Here is a 22,711-nt window from a genome sequence, read left to right as displayed (position 1 = left end):
CAGTTGATTTAAGAATTTCACAGAATTTCTGTAGCATTAATTAAATAAAAAAGATGGATTTGGAATAGGAAATAAGAGAACATTTTATAATGAAGTTAATATGGGCAAAATTAAGATAAAACTTTCGGAATTAATTAGAGTTTAATATATATATATATATATATATATATATATATATATATTAAGATTAGAAATTTAGATATATAAATAAGAATTCTATATTAATATACAAAATGACCACTCTAATACGGTTCAATAGTTAATTTTAAAACCATTAGCAATTAGCGTATCGTTTTAATTAACAAAAGGCATTAAATAATTACATTTTAAATTATTTCAGTCAATGAATGTGCAGCTGAAAAACTTTACATTTTTATATAGATCCCATATTCCATTAGCCATATTTAGAAATCTTTTTATTTTCACAACAACATTTAACAGTCAAATTCTTCTGCGACAAAAACTGGCTTAGTTATGAAGCCATAAATATTGTTTTTTATTTATTATTATTATTTCAAAATGTGCCTCAAGAAAGAAAAAAAAAAAAAAAAAAAAAGGTATCCCAATTCAAATACACTTTATTCTGGAAGCTATAATTTCGTTGGTTCGGAATTCTATAGACTGGAATGGTTTAAAAGCTATAATAATGCTTTGTAATTCAGTCAGTTTTAATCGCAAGATAGAATAAGACTATTTTTAATTAGAATTTTATTGCATCAAGAATGTTTTTCTAATTAGTTCTAAAATGTCCCATATTGAGATTTTATATGTCTAAAATATAGATTCATTTTTAGCAAGATAATTGCTATCTGAAACAATAGAAGATATTTTTTCATGTTTTTTAAAAATAATTTTTCCAATTTAGAATATTTGACTTCAAACTTTATAAAATTAAGTATTGAAACTCCAGCAGATACTCCCTGTATTATAAAAATTATAATATTATAGAATTAAATTCTATAAATCATTTTCCAATAATTTTATATCTCGTTTTCTATGATTTCATATATATTAATAAAGGAATTTAATAGTTAAATAATTGCTGTACAAAAGAGGAAAAGTAGAATTTTCTAGCGAATTCACTTCAGAAGTTTATTGCAATTACCTAAACAAATCCTTTTTAAATAATGGAGGAGAAAATTAAAGATGAAAAATTTAATAAACACCAAAATAGGTTGGACGTTGATTACAGCAATAAAAAGCATTGACGCAAATAATGAAAATATTTTGAAAACATTGCTAATGTTAAGGGCAAATGAGCGAAACAATTGAATTTGTATTGCCGAAAAGAATACTTTGAATTTGAAGATGGATGAAAAGGTTTTGGAAGTTCGGCTAAATATTTTCGGAAGTTAATCTAAAAAAACATTTATATTTTGTTAATTTTATTTTAACTAATACTTCTAAACATTGTTTCCGATTGCATATTCCAAAATGGTGAACCATTTATTGCTCGAAAGTTGATAATTCTTAATAGTACAACATTGTGATCTGAAGAGTCTCAGCAGATGCCTATTCGTATTTATTATTAGCAATGTTATATAACTAAACAAACTGGGTTTTTTTTCTCATTTGATAGGCCATAATTAATGGCTATGAGCATACGAACAAGTTTGGTGACATTTAAAGACAAATCCCAAACGTTTCCAAAATGTTCTCTTCATTTCAGTTTTCAACAAAAGCAGAATCTGATTGACGTTTATCTGCTAACTGGAATAAAATAATCTTATTAATTATCTCGTTTGCGCGAACTGTTTCGGTTTCCATTAAATCTCAGAATAAGCGAGCACATGATGGCAACATTCGTTCGGGTTTCTGACAGGACTATTAATCACTGAGAGCAATTAAGTGTTTGTTCCCTGCAACCATGTTCCTGAAGCTCCAACAAATAATTTTCACCCTTCTTTCGAGCGACAGTGATTCGTTTACCAAAATAAACATTTTTATCCGTGGATTAAACTCCAAGACTAATGACCTAGATTTAATTGTTTTGTCGCTCTGCGCATCGATTTCAGCAAGCAGGACTCATTTTAATTAGATAACTTTGTAACTATTTTTTTAGAAATTCCTTGATACATTAGGACAATTCTTTTTTCCCAAATTTTTATTTTTAAATGTCCTTTCAAAATTAATATGTAGATGGTAATTCGTTGTTTGTGTGTTGAATAAAAACATAAGAATAATCAAGCAGTAGAAACTTTCAAATAATTATCAATAAAAATTTTTGTCTTTTAGAATAAAGAAGTATTTATAATAAGGACATTTATTATATACAGTACTGGGTAAAAATATGGAAATATTTTGAAAGTATGCATCTTGGAGATTCGATGGCTTATAATAGCAATAGCGTTTGCAACAATACCCTAAAATTATATCTCATTTTAAAGATGGCTTACCTAAGATTGTAGCGCATGATTAAATTACCATGGATATTCTAATGTTATAGCTAAATAATCAAAACAAAGAAACACATCTTGATGAAGTTGATAAGACACAGTGTTTCTTCATTTGTATGTATATAATTAGCAAGAGTTTTTTAGAAAACCAGTAAAGCATCTTGTTATTCGAAGAATTCAACAATTGGTGTCATATTTTGAAGCTGACAAGCAATCGTTTCTTCATGCTGTTTGTAATTGCTAACAAACTGACCACTGATGTTTCTGTATTCTTCGATTTTATGAATTGTCAAAGCGTAAAAAAAAATAAAAAAATTAAAATTTGAACAAAACGGTGATTGGTCACTTAGAATATGCTGTAAAAATGTACCATTGCATAAACAAAGCTCTAGTTATAAAAAAAATAATCAGAAAATTGGTAAAAATCAGCGATATTTATATTTATAAATTTTTATATATAAATTTTCCACCAATTGGTAGCATAGGAATAGACTTGACCTTAAATGAATCAACGAAGCAGACTAAAGAAACTTGTTACATAGAACCCAACTCGCAATAGAGTCCCATTAAATGATTCAATAATTCAATCATGTTATCACCTTATAATAGCCGAGGAAATAAAAGCAATGGTGAATTCTACAAGGATGCGTTGCAAGGCCGTAATTGATGCTAAAGATTACTTAACTAAATATTAATGATCATAAAAAAAATGTATACTTCATCATTTTCATGCTCCTTCTTTGTTCTTTATAATATCTGCTACAATACAAATATCTGTTATAAAAATTATTTTCCAAAAATCTTGATTAAATTTTCTAGCAAATATATAATTTTATGGTATTTATCTCAATAATATTCCAAAATTTTATAATTTGGAATATTATAAAATTGTTCCTTTTTTGAAACTCCTTGTAGATAAGCCTATTTAAGTAATCATTTACTTATTCATTCAATCAAAATAGCATTCTTTAATAATATACAGAAGCTCAATTCTCCCAATTCTATTTTCGAGCAAAATAAATATTCTTTAAGCGTTTTAAATACATTCTTTCTTCAACCAATGTAAATATATTGAATCGAGCTAATTAATCATATCACTGCTTTCATAGATTCCATACCAGAAAAAATAAAAATAATTTAAAAAGCAAACTTTTATTTCTTTATTTAAATGAAGATTTTTTTTTAATTTCACATAAAGAAATGCAAACAAAATTAGCAACCCACAATGTTGATGGAAGCACTCGAGGTAGAATGGAATTCCAATTGCATTTATAATAAGTTTTTATTTTTAATTATTTTGTTTCATGACATTCATTGGAGTTTAATTACTTTCAGTTTATTTTTCCAAGGCCTGAAATCTTTATTATTTTATTTCGACAAAAAAAAATGATTGAAAAATTTTACTAATTTGTAATAGACTAATTAAAATGTGCTTTATAATATATTTATATTTTAGTTTTAGTTTTTAAAGATATAGCTTATTAAAATTAGAAGGAGATTTCGTATTAATTTTCAATCAAATTCATTCAAAAATGAAGCTTTTAAAATTTAATAAAGATTTAATTATAAAGACTGTTTAATTGATAATAAAATTCGAAAAGTATTAAAATGTTGTATCATAATCGGAAGTACAACTGTACAAAATTGTAAAATTCTAATATATCAGAAGAAGTGTGGAAAAAAATTGAAAGTTACCATGATTAAAATGTGAAAGAAATTAGTGAATGTAAGCTTATGAGATGAATAGAAAGTTTACTTTACCCAAAAATAGAATATATGAATTAACTTAATAAAAAATATCTTTTGATTTCCAAATAAAAAAAATCAGAAAAATACAGTTTTTTAAAAAGTATATTTGGTTATGAAACATTCCATTTTTACTATATTTATTGAAAAAAAATGGAAAATATACGAATCGGTTTCCGCTTACCAATAACTGATGCATTAAATGGAAATACTAAAAAAATTCTTTGTTTTTTTTAGACCAACGAGCAAGTTAGTTGAGCAGCAATCGATGGTCGACAGCACATAAAATTGCAATTGGCTTTAAAGCGAACAATTTTCATTGACAAATGATTTTTTTTTTGAAGAAATAAAAGGAAGAAATACGATTTTACTTCTGAATTTCGGGATAGAAATGGTTTCCAGAGGTTTTTATAGAGCGATAAATGTATTATGATTCAGTAGTGCAAAATAAAGGCGTTCAGATTCTTTTATTACCTACGAGTTCTGAATTTTTTATAGTACTCCAAAGGGAAAGTACTTTGTTATACTATAAAGAAATACATTTCATAAATAATTTCTTAAGTGTTCAAAATCAAAAAATTTAATAAAAATGAAAAACAGCAAATGTATCTTTAAAAAGTTAGAAGATTAATTAATGCATTGAACTTTTCAAATCACATCCTCCAAAATTATCTTACATATAAAGTATTTCTTAGATGTTTCTTTCAGATGCAAATCTCTAGTATGAATGTAAATTAGCACTCATTCCACAATAGTCACATATATTTTGTTAGAATCTTTTACATTTAAACAACTTGACGATATTGGAATGAACCGTAGGCATATTAATAAGCATTACAACACGAAGCGCCGGCATCCTGGCATAGGGGTAGAGCGTCTTCCCCGCGATATGAGCGTCCTAGGTTCGAGTCCCGCTTCGGGCAAGGTTGTTCTTCATCTGTGAGATGTGTGAATGTGCCCCCTTGTAATGGAGCTGTGCAAGGGAATGTGATGCGTGAGTAGCTAAGACGTACTCTTGGCCCTATTTGGCGCTACTAAAAAATAGGAGACGCACCCTCGGCTTAAAGTCGCTGACTGTGTCAGCGAGCTTGTTCACGGCAAGTGCCATTAGAAATAACAACAACAACGCTGAGTGTGTGTTTTATATTACCGACGAGATGAGTAGAAAAAATATAAACAGGTATCAATGAAATTTTCTTAATATTTGTAATAATCATGATTGATATGAGTCATCTTCCTGGTATGCGAAAAAAGTGAAATCCTTCACACTATTTCCCATGCTAAAAAATACCTGTATATTTCTTAATCATTTAATTAATATTAGAAACGCTTTTAAAAATTTCAGTGTTTTTTCATGTACATCTCCCAGAGAATATTTCCTTAGAAATTAAACAGCAAAATTCAAGTTTTTGACTAAAAAGCTAATAAAATGCATTTGAATAATTTCACTAAAATGCTTAGAATGTAATAAATTTTACACCATTTTTTTATGTTTACTTCCTTATTTTATCCTTTACTACTCATACAAATGAATATGTTTTTAATGGAAAAATAAAAATTCGCCTAGAAATAAAATACTTTATATATAATTAAATATTATCTTATATATATCTAAAGATCTATTAAAGCTTAAGAACGAAGAAGTGCTTAAACATAATGAAATTCTAATGCCATAAATAACATAAAATATTTATTTTCAAAATTTTATTTTCACTAATTATCGTCTGATAGTTACAAAAGTTTTATTATAACTGTAAATCCTATTTGTACTGAGCGTAAACTTTTGAGAATTTTCAGCGTTCGAAAATTTTAGTGTTTCTGTGTACTAAAATCAAATTATATCATTTAATTATTTTTAATGCAAAAATTTTTGAATAAACCTTTGTATTTTATTTTTAAAAAATGAAGCATAATCTTTTTTCCTAAAACTTTTTATAAGTAACTCCATTTGTTCTTATATGAAATGATTTAAATTATTAAATGTTCCTTAAGTGGAGTTCAATATATAATACAGAAGGAGTTTTACTATAGAATATGATATTTCAACAAAAGCTGTTGAACTTCTTACATTTAAATTAGTTCCTTATTATGGCACATTTTAACATGTATATATTTTAATTTCTCCAATTTCAAAAGCAATTAAAACATTTTTCAATTAATTAAATGTACAAATATTTTTTCTTTTCATATTATGATAAATAATAAATTAAATTGGAAAAAAGACGTTCTTAATATTATTTTTAAATTTAATTCTTATTTATATTTTTCATATAGTTTTATCTGTTATTCCTTCTATCATGTACTATTTCCATCGCTTGTTTAACTTGCAAACATTTATTCTCAAACAAAAAAGAATTGAAGTGTCAAGTTTCTTTGAATCCTTAAGAAATCAATGGAACGTTTTAGAAAGAATACCAAAAGTTATTTTTAGATGCCATTTTCTTAAAATAATTTTCCCAACATAAGCAACTTTAACTTTCGAGATTGTTTTCACCCTCACGCTAACCAGAAACCTTTGTTTCTCAGAGACATTTAGTTTGCTAAAATATTCGTTCATTTAAGTATTTACATTCTTAGCAAATCTCTAAAATCTAAAATCTAGAAAATTTTAAGTAGATTTTACTCCTACGCACATAACGTCTTAAAATTTAAACGGAAACACCATCTGCTTGGGAAATTTAATCATGCTTCTAAGCCATATTAGTCATTCTTACAGACATGTTGCCTTATTAATCAAATAACTAGATCTAAGAAAGCCTTGTTCTTGAAAAGGATAATTAAAACACTAATTGTGTTATTTTAATGGCGTTATTAAATGAGCCAAATTATTCAAAGGGGCTCTCCTTCAAATAGTTATTTGAGATAAAAGCTCCAGAAATATGCCTTGCTGATTGGATATAAATTAAAATTCCATCAAGACTTAACGTTCTCTGTCGGTTGAATATGTACGATATTTGAGACCAGATGTTCTTAAATTTTTATGACTTTGGCTCTTGTGGTTTGCACTTTAATTATAATGATATATAAATGGTATTTTATTTCACTAGAGAAATAGTTTTAGGGTTATTTTTGAGAAAGGGTTCGTCATTAATTTGTTACAATTGTATTTTGTTTAAACTAAAAGAAAAAAGCAAATTAGGCATTTGTTTTAAAAGCATTTATGTTAGCATTTCTGTATTACCTCGGTTTCTAAGTGGTTTTCAATTATGAACTTGTTACAAGCCTCATACTTTTTGAGCATGCGATGAATTTCCATTTCAAAAGAAAAATAAGTTTTTCATATTTTGGTAGGTAAGGGAAATGACCTTGCGGTGCTAATGTCATTTCCCTTACCGACTTTATTACTGCGCATGAAACAATTTTTAAATAAACTTTTATTTTAATAAGCAAGAATACAAATGTTTTGCATTAAACTGAAAATATTTAGAATTTTTCTGCCTTTATTGCTGTGCATGAAACAATTTTTAAATAAACTTTTATTTTAATAAGCAAGAATACAAATGTTTTGCATTAAACTGAAAATATTTAGAATTCTTCTGCCTTTATTGCTGCGCAGGAAACAATTTTTTAAATAAACTTTTATTTTAAGAAGCAAGAATACCAATGTTACAAGATAAATCCTCAAATCCTTTTACCTGAAAAGTAACAATGTTTCTGTAGTTCTCAAGATATTTCAAACGATCACTCTGAGGTACTCTTCTGTTCTATGTTTAAAAATTTCAGCTTTCTAGACTTTATATTGTCCAACGCCTTTTGATTGGTAATAAGAGACTTATATATAGTAGTTATTTGTTTATAATCCAATGAGAATGTATAAATTTAGCCTTTATGGCTTATTATTATATGACATACAAATTTAGCCTTTGTGGCTTCCGATTTAATTTGAACAATTATGAGTCTTCTTTCATTATCATATCGAAGTATTTAAAGAGAAAATCTTGTAATCGGCAAAAGATTAGAACTCGAAATTTTGGCGAAACTTTGCATTTAAGAACTTTATAAGTTCGAAGCTTATATTTTTGGAATTATGTCTGCCTATATGTGAATACTATAACTCAAAAATCCTTTGAGCTAAACAAATGAATTTTAGTGTATAAAATAGTACTAAATTTAAATGCACTAATATAAATATATTTAATACATACATAAGGTGGGAATCTGTTTGTCTGTCCGATTTTAAATGAACTCACTGACTAAAGAAGGTAAAAAGAGATCGATACAATTTGGTGCACAGAATCAGCATTTAGTGTAGACTCATATTTTGAATAAATTTATCCAAAGCTTAACAGCCCTTTTTCCTGCATTTTCAATGCATATTAACGTGGTAATACAAAAATGCAATGACTTAGATAAGTGAAACTAGAACACAGTTTCCATCTAAAATTAATTTCTTTATCAAATTTTAAAAGAAATTTGTGGAAGTTTTAACGGGTTAACGGTCTGCATTTTCCCATCATATAAATATAAGACAAGCGTAATTAACTAATAATTTTATGATAATTCAAAAATGGGATGATCCAAGTAAATGGAATTTAGTATGCGTCTGGAGAGCAAAATTGAAGATCTGAGCCATATTTTGGCTTCTATCGTTTGAGAGAATGTCTAAAATGCGTGTTCTGTTATTTTTATTATAATGTGAATCATAAAAGTCTCAAGCGTCAGAGTCTGAAAATAAAATCTGAGAGTTTATGATGTTCATGGCTTGCCTAAGGTTCACAATTTTATGAACGAGAAAGATGCCTCTACTAGAGTATGCGAAAATGTTTAAAGGAGAATAGTCATATTCATTATTTTCAATTTTAGATAAGCATTAATTTTCTTTTCTACTACATATAAATCTGTCCAGGATCATATTTACTATGAAGAATGCAACATAAAAACTATTCCATTATGATTTTTAAGGAAATGAATAAAACTGAATGCACTCTTTTCTCAGATAGATGGAAAACTCCATGAAAATAATCGACTGAAATAGGCATTAGATAGTGAAAAAATGTATTTTCTGAAGAAAGATTTAAGAACATTCTTTATATATGAAATAAAAAAAAATGGCAAAAAAAGTTTTAGAACTAGGGCAGATTAAACAAAACTTAAATATAGAATATAAATCGAAAATTATCTTATGGTATTGGATGGTAAACATATTTTCTTTTCTTATTAAATATTCACAAGAGATAAAATCAGTTTGTCCCAACCAGGGTTTGATGTTCATGAAATATTGAAGGCTTTCTCCGACGTCAGCAATATTCAAACGCACTTAAAGAAAATAATCAAAACGAAATTTTGATATTACTATATTGGAATGAATAAATTTTGCTTTCATTTTCGCTAGATTTGAAAGAAAAATTTCATCATATGTCTATAATTTTTCTATAAGGCATACATAGACAATAAAGTAATTTTAAAAAGCATTGGAAATATTATTTCCATAAATGTATCATATATTGCTAAGGGAATTGTTCAGTGAGTGTGCGATGCAAGAAGTCTAATAACCTCAATAATGAGTAAAACTGTTTCATGCCGGGAAAAATCTAGAAACAAAAGGATATCCAAAACATATTCGAGATATACGCACAGACAACTTGCAGAAATCAATAACAAATTAGAGACAAACAATAGCTAACTATATAGCAACACAGCAGAACAGTAATTAGCAAAAAAGAGTTGGACAGCTCATTTTATAAACAATATTCCAATGAGAAAATTGATTTTTCGAGTGACTGCTTCGCCTTTTAGAATATTTCAGCAGGGTATATAATTTTCTAAAAGTATCTTTCGGATCTCGGATCCTAATCGAGATATTGTTATAATTCTTGTATTTTCTACAGCTTTAATTATGGTTACCAAATCCTTTTACAAATTATCTCCAAGATTCCCGCCAAGGTTGAGAATCATTGGTGTGGCACTTACTCGATATCGATTAAATATATCTGTAAAACTCGCTTCTTTACATTGATAATAACTGTGCAAGGAAAAAATTATTATAGATTCTTAACGATGTTAACTTAACAGAGCTTATATGAATAGTGATAGAACCCAGTGTAAATTTTAGGTTTCTCTATTTTTATTAGCCGTGTTCAAAATTTGATATAATTTATAATTCTGATAATAAAACGAAGTGATAAATTCATTCCCTCCAACTATTTGTAGTTTTAAATAATGAATTCATTCCATCTAGAAGTTTGTAGCTTTATCGTGTTTACGTGGATTCAGGTGGTTAAACAAATGAACTTCATACAATTTGATTTCATCACATATTGCATAAAAATTTCCAATTTTGTGTAAAAGCTATATTACAAATTTTATGCCAATAGGTTTTTTTCGCTTTTGGTATATAATTGTAGCAGATGAATCGACAACCAATCACGAATAAAAACGTATTTTTCAGACACATGGTGAATATATATTCCTTGGAGTTGGAATTTCAACAGAATTCTGAGATTAAGTTATTTAAATCTTTCTCTTTACTCTTCGATAAGCAAAAACGTTAAATGTCAGTTGGTAAGGATATTATGGATTTAAGGTACCTCACTTAATCCATAAACTTAAAAAATAAAGAAAAACTTAATAAATAAAGAAACAATAAAATTAATATGATTGACCAATCAATTTTAAATTTAGATTAGAAAAATAGAATGAAAAGAATTGGATTAGATGTTGCTGAAATACTGATTTTATTGATATTTTTTTCTAAAAGCAAGTTAACATTTTATTTTTTATTTTTCAGGCTCCCATAACTTTTTAAAAATATTATGTTTCAAAATATCGCTTTTGTTTAGTTCAAATGGAATTTTAATAGTGTGAAAGATATCATGTTTAGAATTTTTTAATTCAATAATAGGAAAATGCTTGTTTGTTTATATATGATGAAAACTTGAATATTATATAAAAAATGTCAAACATTTCAAAAGGTTTTTTTAAGGTAGGAAATAAAACTCATTCTCTGTTTTGTCCGTAAAAATTAAAACCATCAATGAAAGACAGAAAAGCAGAAAGGGTAGCAAAGAAATATATACATTTTATCAATCAATTTTTACATTTATTTTCTATGAAATGATTGAATAAAACCGAATATTTCAAGCATCTTTTTTTATTAGGTGTTCTTTTTATTCAAAGCCTAAAAAAGCATTTTCTTCAAAAAAAAAAAAAAAAAAAAAGGACAAAATTCTACAATATACTACCAGTTCACCAAAAATTTACTTTATAGAGTATTGATATTTTTGTCCGAGAACTATGGAATTTCCTTTCACAAAATACTCAATTATTTAATTAAGGAAATTATTTAGAAAAATTTAAGTACTTTTGTAAATTACATAAAAAATTCTTTTGAATCATTTATTTTATATGAAAATTATTAGAAATGAAACCATTTTTCAAATTGACATAAATCAAATTGAGATTACTTGTAATACGTCTCACTTAAAAAAAATTCGTTTTATTTTTAATGTTATAGAGCAAGTTAAAATGCAGATGAAAGTCATTTTTGGAATATTAACATTTTTATTCTAAGAATTCTTCACATCAGAATAAATAAGTAATAATTTTCTTTACGATGATATCACATTTTCAACATCTAATAATAATACTTCATTCTGTATTTTTATAATCTGTAAAAAATCATTAATTATTGTTAGAATTAATAAAGATTAATTAGTAAAGATTGATTAGTAAAGCTATCATATAAGCACAAATTTCATTTTTACAAATTTTTCTAAGCAAAAAACGTTTCCTTTAATTTTTAATTATTTAATTTTATTAATTGATTTTTTTCTTTTAACTTTTAAAAGCTTATTTTAATCAATTGAATAACTGTTGAAATTATAAAAGAACATTGCAACGAATAAGAGTTGCTTTAAACAATTAGTTGTTACTTAATTATTCTCCATAAATTGCATACTCAAAAAAATTATAGCTATTATTCTATAAATGTTATACAGAAATTAACAGTTGTATAATTGAAAATCATCTACATGAAATTTAAATTTCCATTTTTCAACAAAAATATTTATGACTAAAAATGAAATAACTAAATGAATTCATAAAAAATGCATTATCTATCTAGCCAAAATTTAAACAGTATGAAAATAATTTTCAGCAAAATAAAAGTCGTGAATGGCAAAATGCCTAAATAGCAGTTAATTCCAGCTATTTAATGAACCGTTTATATGATACCAGAATGTATTCGCTAGTGAATCTACAAACAGTTTCTATACAAATACATTTATGAAATCATAGCATTTGAACTATTTCAATCAATAATGGTTTTACCAGTATAAGGATAATCAAATTTGTTCCATCTCAAAGCTTCCCCGCTTTAGAATAAAAATGCTATTCATTTCGAAAATAATATGATTCAAAATATCAATTTCGAATCCAAGGAAGAAAATGCATTTAGCTGCATTCAATCTCTGGAATGAAAGTAATTTTATCAAAATGAAAAACCGTTTTAATATTGCAGTTTGAAATCGATGGAATCTTTCTTGGAATGTAATTTTAAATTCAATGCCGTAAAGATTTTATTAAAAAAATATCTGCTGTCCTATTCTTATGTTTTAAAATTTTGAGAATAAACTAATAAGGTCACTCATGGATTTCCTGTCAGTTAAAACGACAGCCATTTTAACCATTTTTTTTTCAGATATATACAATTCAATACTTTAAATAGAAGTTCGATTTTGTATTAAACCAGTGAGTGGAAGGGTTTTCCCGAAATTTTCTCACTTACACTCTTATAAATTTGCGTACTTCCCCCCCCCCCGTCCTGCATAACAGTCGTGACCTTCAGCGAAACTAACACTACGAATGTTCTGATTTTTAATTAATAATATACGAAATACAGAGTAATTATTTCAATTTGAGATTTTGACGAATTTTCAAGTTTTAGAATTCCCAGAGTTCGAACAACATGTTTTTGGCTTTAGGTTTATCTGTCTCTCCGTCTTTTGTTTGTCTGTTACAGAACTAATTCAAAAATACTTTGAGCTAGATAGATGAAATTTATATAATCTTTAAAATTGTAGATTTCTATCAAATTTTTAGAAAAATCTTTTAAGAAAATTCTGCCATCTGGCTGTTCGAATATAAGTTAACAAGATAACTATGAAACAGAGAAAGCTTGATGGATAAAATTTGGTACACAACATCTATAGAGTAGTTGTCCATCGAAGTTTAAACCAAATCCAAGAAGGGATTAACTATCTTTGGGTCTCTGCCTTCAAAAGCAATGACTGAAATATATCAAATTTGATATGTGATTTTGTGAAATTTCTGTCTCAAATAGTGCTTCAATCGGTTAGGAAAAATCCGTCTGAAACATAGATTTGATTTCTGGATGCTGTTCGCCACATACCAGGTGTTAATCGTGAAAAACTCCACTAGGACTCTCGAGTTCGAATCTTTTGGAGTTTACTGTACTCTCTTTTCGTACGCTCCACGCGTGAGAAAATCTAAATCATAAAGGGCAAATTTATTGATAAGTCCAAGTGATGCTCTTTTTAGAAGTTAACTTAAAGTATTAAAATTTTTTTTTTCATAATTTTGTTACTCCACTATAGGGAATCATGAATTTTAAATAATTATTTATCCCAAGGAAATTTTAAATAATTATTTATCCCGGGAAATATGTTAGAAATGATGCTTAAATTATAATTTAATCGCTGAAATAATTTTTTTTTCAATGTGCAATACTTGATAAAATAACCAATAAATATACCCATTAAAAACAAACGAAACCGTAATTTTCATTAAAAGAATCGATTCTTCTTTTTTAAAATTCCTTCTTTCTATTTTATCACAACTAGAAGCCTTTTGAATTCTTGGTGGTAATAAGAGATCATAAGAAGAAAAATACTCCCCAATAAGTTTCTTTTATATAGGAGCAACTCATTCAGTGAAATGTTTCATTCGGTAAAACTAAATAAAATATAAAATAATTAAAAATTTTTATTCCTTTATTTCTATAATTTTTATCTTTCCCCAGGTTTTGCTCAAAATACATAAAATAAAAGAAGTATGTATATATTGTATATATATATGTATATACAAATTCTGTAAATTTTAAAGTCAACACAAAAAATGTTCGGCTTTTTTTATAGCCTCAAGCCTTTTTTATAATTTCGTTCCGATTTTAAAAAAAAAGAAAAAAAGATATGATTCCAATAATTAACAAAATAAAAAAAAACCTAATAGAATTTTTTTTTTTACAAATGTCATATAGTTTTAATTCTGGGCTATTCAGCCAACAGCTGAAATTATAAAGAATTAAAAGGCTTACGTAAAAGAAAATTTTAAAATTTGTATAAGCATTGAAAGAGTAATATTTTTATCTAAGCATTATAAAATAAATAATGGTAGAAAACATATGATGCGAATAGGTGTCTTATTTTCTTAGTTGATTTTCTCATTCTAGTAGAGAATTCTATTTGAGGAAATACAAGAAAAGGCTTTTAAAGTTTCGAAATAAAATCAATTTAAAATTCTTGTATTAACTTACACTTTGTTTTTTGGGACCAATCCTAAGGCCTGCTCTCCAACACCACCGGGCCTGACCTGTGAAGCTTTTCTTGATATGGCAAATTCAGACATTGAGGCATAATAACTTAATAGCATACAAAAAATTGCTTGCATTTGTATAAATACATGAATCTAACTGTTTAACCCTTTATAAGGCCATAGAAAGTATGCTTGCCATCAAATTTATCAATCTTTGTATGAAATTATGTAGGTTGGCATAAGTTCTGACAATTTTTTTAGAAAGACAGAAACTTAGATGCGTCAGTTCTTTATCTCACACAAAATGATGTGTCTTTATTTGTTACTTAATTATTAATTAACGAATTTAATTAATTAATAAAATTAAATTTATCTAATAAGCTAAATGAGTCCCTTTTCTTATTCTAATTTCAAGCGTAAAAATATTTCAACATAATATGACTAGATAAAAATGCCCCTTTAAAGGGTTAATATATCCTCATTATCATTGTGCTAATTTTATGTTTCAAAAATCAGGCTTAAATTTTATCATCTGTAAATAATTCATTAAATCCTTTTGAAAGGAAGATAAAAGGCCATTGAGCCTAGGTGTTTCCAAAAAAAAAAAAAAAAAAAAAAAAAACCCCTCTACAAATCATTGCCATTGTATTAACTTCCCTCCCCATATTCTCAATTCTTCCTTCTTTCTTCTCTACACGATTATACTTATATCACAACTAACAAAATTAAATTTCCTATAGCTTGCGAATAGTATATTCCTATCACTTATAGGTATTTTGAATCACTGATTTAAATTATATTCCTTACTCACATAAAACATTCTTATGTCTGAACGTCTATATAGGCCAACTGCCCCATTATTCGTGTATACACTAACCATATTGCACCAAAATTGAAGCAAAAATGTTTTCAATAAATTCATTAAAAATTGTATATATCCTTCAAAGATTATTTAGAATTAAATTAAAGTAATGAATACGAAAAACGAAAACCATATTGTTATTGAACATATTTTTTAAAATCAGTATCAGTACAAAAACAAATTTCTAAAGTATGGGCTATTTGAGAAGGGGAAAGTCTACAATGTCAATAATTTGGAGGTTTTCATTGGAAACACTTAGGCTCAGTGGCCTTACATCTTCCGTTCAACTGTATTAAAGGGATTAGAAACAGACGATATAAGCTGAACATAATTTGTTCCGTCTTAGAGACGCCTTTCCCCTATTCCAGCTGTAGTCATCAGGAAACCGGCGCATGCGCAGTTTCTGTTGAACTTTGATACGCTTCTTTTTTATTACTTTATGATTCAGAATTTTTGTAATGCCTATTAGAGATGTAACGGATGTGTCTCCTGTTGCTGTGTGTGCGCGTGCTTTTGTGATGTTATGTTAATGTGCTTCAGATGTCTTCGTCAGTAGCTGCTTTAGGTATAATAAATAGAAAAAAAAGACAGATCAGGTCCCCTTTATTTGATTACCCACGAATATTTTGGCTCCCAACGTGGGGCCTGATCTAATGGAAAAGCAGCTAAGAAGATCGAAAGGAATCAGTAACCAGAAAGGTGAGCGAATATTTTCCTTTATTTAAGAGAAACTCGGACATTTAAAATAATTTAATTTCATGGATTGGAATGTCCGAAGTTAAAAGGAATGAATGTAACAATATAGTGAAATTTGATTTTTATATTTGAAGTTGAATTTTTGTTACATATTAATACTATATTCGCTTTAAAGATATTGGTTACTGATAGAATACTATTGAAATATTGATTGATAATGCATGAATAAATCTAAAATTGATATTGAAATTTGATGTATTAGAAATACAATTTTAATTTGGAGTTTTTGAATATTAAATATAAGAACGATGGATAAACTTTCTAAATTGAGAAAAACCAGAGGGTTGCATAGATCTTCAGTTACAAAATACATTAACAAAATTAATAGCGATTTGGAGGAGAAAATAGATTCTCTTACCACCAAAGATTTGCAAGAGGCCTTAAATTGTTTGAATATATCGTCTACACAGTTAAAAGACTATGATAAACCTATACAAAATCTAATCAAAGATGATAAGGAATTCGAAACCGAAATTGAGTCGGCTTTCGAATACAATGAAAAAATCATAGTTTGTTTGTCCAAGTTATCAGCGCAATTAAAATGTTTACAAGACGAATCAGAGCGCCAATCAATATCATCAAATGTTTCTTTATTAGGCGCTACAGGAAATCCTAATTTAGATGCAATAAACAACACTCAGGAAAGTTCAGCCATCGTACCTGTAAACGAATATAATTTTAAGACCATAAAATTGCCTAAACTTACAATTGAAAAATATTATGGAGACCCCTGTTGCTGGTTAGAATTTTGGAATCAATTTCAAAATTCTATTGATAATAACAAATCTCTGTCAAAAATAGATAAATTCTCATATTTAAAGTCACTATTAGGGGGTGCGGCCGCGATTGCGGTTAATGGCTTTGCGCTCTCAGACGAGAATTATGATCAGGCTTTAAAATTGTTGATACAAAGATTTGGCAGAGAAGAACTGGTTATTAACGCACACATGTCAAAATTACTAAATCTTGTACCAGTAACTGATTCAAATAATATTTATGGTCTTAGAAGGTTATATGATACCGTAGAGATAAACCTAAGAAGTTTAGAATCATTAAAAGTTACTTCAGAGATGTATGGGCATTTACTCTATCCCATTTTAATTAAATTGATTCCCGAAGATCTTGTCCTTGAATTTAATAGAAAAAAAGTTGATAATTCGGTGAAGTTCGAATTTAATGTAACTGAATTACTAAATTTTTTAAGAATTGAAATTGAATGCAGAGAATCCTCTGCGTTTATGCATACCTCAAAAGGCGATAGACGCAAAGAAAATTCGCCCCCGAAAGCGAAACAGAATCCTTTCAACAACTTCAGTCGAAACACAGCTAGCTCGCATGATATATTGCGAAGTCCAAGGTCAAGCGCAAAACCGAAAGATCTTCAATGTTTTTCCGCGTCAGCATTAAACGAAAATTGTTTATATTGTAAAGGAGAGCATCGATCGGAGTTATGTTCTCAAACCGACTTAGAAACGAAACTAGGTGTTTTAAAACAAGATGGCAGGTGTTTTTTATGCTTGAAGCCAAAACATCGAGTTAATGAATGCCGCCAGAGAAGATATTTGACATGTGAAATATGCGGGAAGAAGCATAATAAATCTATTTGCTCTCAAGCAGAATCTAACATGTCCGATTTAAATAAAGATAATAAGAACGTAATTACCGCAATTTCACATTACGATAAAAACAAAAACTTTTCTCGCTGTAATATATTTCTTCAAACATGTGCAGCCCTAGTACGCAATGATGAAACAAACGAATTTGAAACAGTACGACTAATGTTAGATAATGGAAGTATGAGAACATTTATAACACGTGAAGTTTCAGAAAAATTAAAGTTAAAAGTAATAAGAAAAGAATCTTTATCGGTATACTCTTTTGGCGCTAAGCAAGCAAAGGAACATTCTTACAATATAGTGAGAGTAGAATTAAAAAACCGTGAGGATCCCTCTTTACGTATTGAAGTAGAAGCTTTGGTTACAGAAAACATTTCAGCCACTACTCTTCCTGCACCTAACAACAATATTACTAAAACGTACAATAAATTGAAGCATTTACAGCTAGCTGATATTATTGATAATAGAGGCAAGAATATCTCAATATTAATTAGTGTAGATTATTATTATGAAATCGTTTCAGGCAGAATAAAAAGATTAAATAACAAACTGGTAGCGACTGAAACAATTTTTGGTTGGTGCTTGCAAGGTCACGTAGGTTTATCAAATGATTTAATGACCATGAAGATTGTAGTAGATGAAAAGGATATTTCGGACCAACTTAAACAATTTTGGGATCTTGAGAATTTAGGGGTAGAAGGGGTTGAAGAGGATGATTTCGAAAAACATACTGTAGATAAAGAAATTATGAAACAATTTGAAGAAAATATTGTTTATCAAAATAAAAGATATACTGTAAAGTTTCCTTGGAAAACAAATATGAAAGAATATTTAGCTAATAACTTTGAAGTGGCTAAAAGGAGGTTTTCGCATTTAAAATCAAAATTTATTAAAGATAATTCGTTGTTTTTAGATTATAAAGCTGTTATTGAAGATCATTTAAAAGAAGGTATAATTAAGAAAGTTATAACATGTGAAGAAAAATCTTCATTCTATTTGCCTCACAGGGCGGTATTAAGGGAAGATAAAACTACCACTCGTTTGAGAGTGGTATTTGACGCAAGTTCTCATGCGAAAGGACAGTTGTCGTTAAATGATTGTTTACATACTGGTATCAATCTCATTCCAGATCTTTTTGAGATTTTAATAGGTTTTAGAGAACAGGCTGTTGCCATAACTGCCGACATAAAGAAGGCCTTTCTGCAAATACAGATTGCCGAAGAAGATCAGAATTATACTAGTTTCTTCTGGACGGAAGATCCGGAAAAGGAAAAAGAGGAAATTTTCAAGATGACTCGAGTTCTTTTCGGTGTCAAATCAAGCCCCTTCCTCCTTGCAGCTACAATCCAATACCATCTAAAGAGGTATGTAGAACAATTTTCTAATACCTGTCAAATGCTAGAAAAATCATTGTATGTCGACGATTTAATCTGTAGCCAAAGAGACTTTGATTCAGCTTTTAAAATAAGCCTAGAATGTTATAACATCTTTAAAGAAGCGAGCATGGAATTAAGGAAATGGAAAACTAACTCAGTTGAGCTTCGTGATAAATGGAGAGAGGCGGGTTTAGAAATAGATGAAGAAAAATATTCAATTAATGATAACTCTGCTTTAACTCCTTGTAAAGTGCTAGGATTGGCCTGGGATTCCGATTTAGATATATTCCAGTTTGACACTCGAAGCTTAGAGAAATTCCTGTCTAAAAAGATAAATTCCAAACGATATGTTCTTCAAGTAGCTGGACGCATTTTTGATCCAGTGGGGTTTTTAGGACCTTTTACCATCAAGATAAAATGTCTAATACAGGATATTTGGTGCTTGGGATTAGACTGGGATGACCCTCTCCCGAAAACACTGACCACTAAAATAAATGAATGGTGCGAAGAAATAAAAAATTTGCATCTTATTAAAATACCTAGATATTTTTTCGCCGAAGCGAAAACCACTGAAATAGTTGAAGCTCAACTACATTGTTTCTCCGACGCCTCTAAGAGGGCATATGGAACTGTAGCGTACATTAGAGTCTTATTGAAAAACGGGGAAAACAAATCAAATTTGGTCGCTTCAAAAAGTAGAGTAGCCCCTCTAAAGACACTTTCGATCCCAAGATTAGAACTAATGGGTGCTCTTTTAGCAGCAAGACTAGGCTGTAAAATAGTTAAGTGCATTAACTTTCCTGTTACACGATTCTTCTGGACTGACTCTTCAATTGTTTACTATTGGATGAAGGGTGACCCTGAAAGATTTAAAGTGTTCGTAAAAAACAGAATTAAAGAAATCCAAAATATAACCAATCCCACTGAATGGAATCACACTCCTGGAACTGATAATCCGGCTGATCTAATATCAAGAGGGTTAACGGTACATGAACTGAGAAACTCTAACTTCTGGTGGCATGGGCCAAATTGGTTGTTAAAAAATGAATGTAAATGGCCTAAATTAGCTAAAATAAATAATGAGACAAATATCAAAGAAGACGCAGACAATTTAGAATTGAAAAAGAATGTTCTAATAAGTTCTACAATAGCAAAAGTAAATCCATTAAATGATGATTTGATTAAAAGATATTCTTCTTTCGGCAAATTAATAAGAGTAACTGCATGGTGTTTAAGATTCTTACATAATTGTAAATCAGCTCTGCAAAACAGAAAGAAAGATCATTTAAATGTAAAAGAATTACAAAATGCTACAAAATCTTTAATAAAAATTATACAATTGAGAGAGTTTGAATTTGAAATAAATTGTTTAAAAAGGAATAAAGTTCTTCCAAAGAATAATCCCCTTCTGAACTTAAATGTATTCTTAGATAATGATGAACTGTTAAGAGTAGGCGGAAGATTAAAATTTTCTTATCTTCCAGATTCACAAAAATTTCCTCTACTCTTACCAAAGAAACACCATTTCACAGATACACTTATAGAATACTTTCATAAAAAAGCACTCCACTCCGGTGTTCAAACTACTCTGTATTTAATTAGACAGCAATACTGGATACCAGCTGGTCAAGCCAAAGTAAAAAGTGTAATCAAAAGATGCTTAACCTGTTTTAGAGTAAAAAATAAAACTATTCAACAGATGATGGGCGATTTACCAAGAGATCGAGTTATCCCATCTCGACCATTTGAAAAGGTGGGACTCGATTTCGCTGGTCCCATAATTACTAAACCTAATCTAAAAAGATCTAGGGTGACTTTAAAATCATACATTGCAATTTTCATATGTTTTAGTACAAGAGCTACTCATTTTGAAGTAGTGTCTGATTTGACTACTGAGAGTTTTTTAGCTTGTCTTAGGAGATTCATAGCTAGGCGGTCAAAACCCTCAATCATATGGAGTGATAATGCCACTAATTTTAAGGGCGCAAAAAATATTTTGGATTCTCTGCTAAAAGCATGCGAATCGGATTCCGTGCAAAGATTTTGTGCCAAGGAAGGTATAGTGTGGAACTTCATACCTCCAGCATCTCCTCACTTCGGTGGATTATGGGAGGCAAATATTGGAGCTATGAAACGGATCTTGTTGAAGGTGACTAAATCAACAGTGTTGACTTTTGAAGAGCTTACTACGCTGGTGACACAGATTGAAGCAGTTTTGAATTCAAGACCACTGTGTCCTCTTTCTGCCGATCCAGCTGATATTGAACCTTTGACACCTGGCCATTTTTTGGTGGGAGCACCACTGTTGTCAATACCAGAACCCAGTGATTCCTTGACTAACATTTCTTTATCTTCTAGATGGTCTCTCATCCAGTCTCTTAGATCCAAATTTTGGAAAAGATGGAGTCAAGAATATCTCAACTCCTTGCAGTCTCGAGCTAAATGGAAACTACCTGAACTGAACATCAAACCCGGGCAGCTGGTACTCCTGAAGGATAATAGCAAGAGCCCCATGGAATGGAACTTGGCCCGAATTGAAAGGATATATCCTGGAACAGATGGACTAGTCCGTGTCGCAGACATCAGAACCCCTAAAGGAATTTTTCGGCGAAGTATCAACAGACTCTGCCCACTCCCTTTCGAAGAAGGTGTTGGACAACTGTCCAACGGGGGCCGGGATGTTCCGTCTTAGAGACGCCTTTCCCCTATTCCAGCTGTAGTCATCAGGAAACCGGCGCATGCGCAGTTTCTGTTGAACTTTGATACGCTTCTTTTTTATTACTTTATGATTCAGAATTTTTGTAATGCCTATTAGAGATGTAACGGATGTGTCTCCTGTTGCTGTGTGTGCGCGTGCTTTTGTGATGTTATGTTAATGTGCTTCAGATGTCTTCGTCAGTAGCTGCTTTAGGTATAATAAATAGAAAAAAAAGACAGATCAGGTCCCCTTTATTTGATTACCCACGAACATAATTTTTGAAATATAAAATTAGCACTGAGAAATAATAAGGATATATTAAATAATATATTAATTTCAAATATTATATATTAATATAATATATTATATTAAAGGTAAAAAGGATATAAAATATTTATAATACTATTTTTTTTTATCATCATTTGAAGTATTTTTTCCATCTCAACTGAACTGGATTAAAAAATTTCGAAACAGTTTAAAAATTATTTACTTATGAAGAATTAAAACGGACACAATACGTATTGTTTTTTATGAATAATGATTGTATTTAATCATCAGCCTAACTATTTTCCATGAAAAATTTATAATTTTTTTTTTCGTTAAATGAACTCAGAATTAAATAAAAATACTTCATCGTTTCCGAAATTAAAAAAAAAAAAAAAGATTAACAGGTTTTTACAAATTTGACCTTTATACATTCTATTAGCATTATTCCATTCGATCAAATAAAAAAATCAAATAATTAAAAGAACTGCCAGATTTCATTGCGC

At 28.9% G+C, this 22,711-nt stretch overlaps 2 protein-coding genes across 2 annotated transcripts in view; one reads left to right on the top strand and one right to left on the bottom strand.

Moving 5' to 3' along the window:
* The window catches only part of LOC129968543 (synaptotagmin-15-like), a 287,503-nt gene that overhangs the window by 79,285 nt on the left and 185,507 nt on the right, over positions 1–22,711 (bottom strand). The gene's annotated exons all lie outside the window — the stretch shown is intronic.
* Positions 19,150–22,025, top strand: LOC129968550 (uncharacterized). The gene is made up of 2 exons (XM_056082553.1): positions 19,150–19,231; positions 21,602–22,025. The coding sequence occupies exons 1-2, from the start codon at positions 19,158–19,160 to the stop codon at positions 21,933–21,935; spliced, it is 408 nt and encodes a 135-aa protein (XP_055938528.1). The 5' UTR covers positions 19,150–19,157; the 3' UTR covers positions 21,936–22,025.

Source organism: Argiope bruennichi, chromosome 1 (genome assembly GCF_947563725.1).
Source record: "Argiope bruennichi chromosome 1, qqArgBrue1.1, whole genome shotgun sequence".
Classification (NCBI taxonomy): Eukaryota; Metazoa; Arthropoda; class Arachnida; order Araneae; family Araneidae; genus Argiope; species Argiope bruennichi.
The sequence above is the reverse complement of the archived record's forward strand: the minus strand, read 5'-3'. Positions and strand labels throughout refer to the sequence as shown.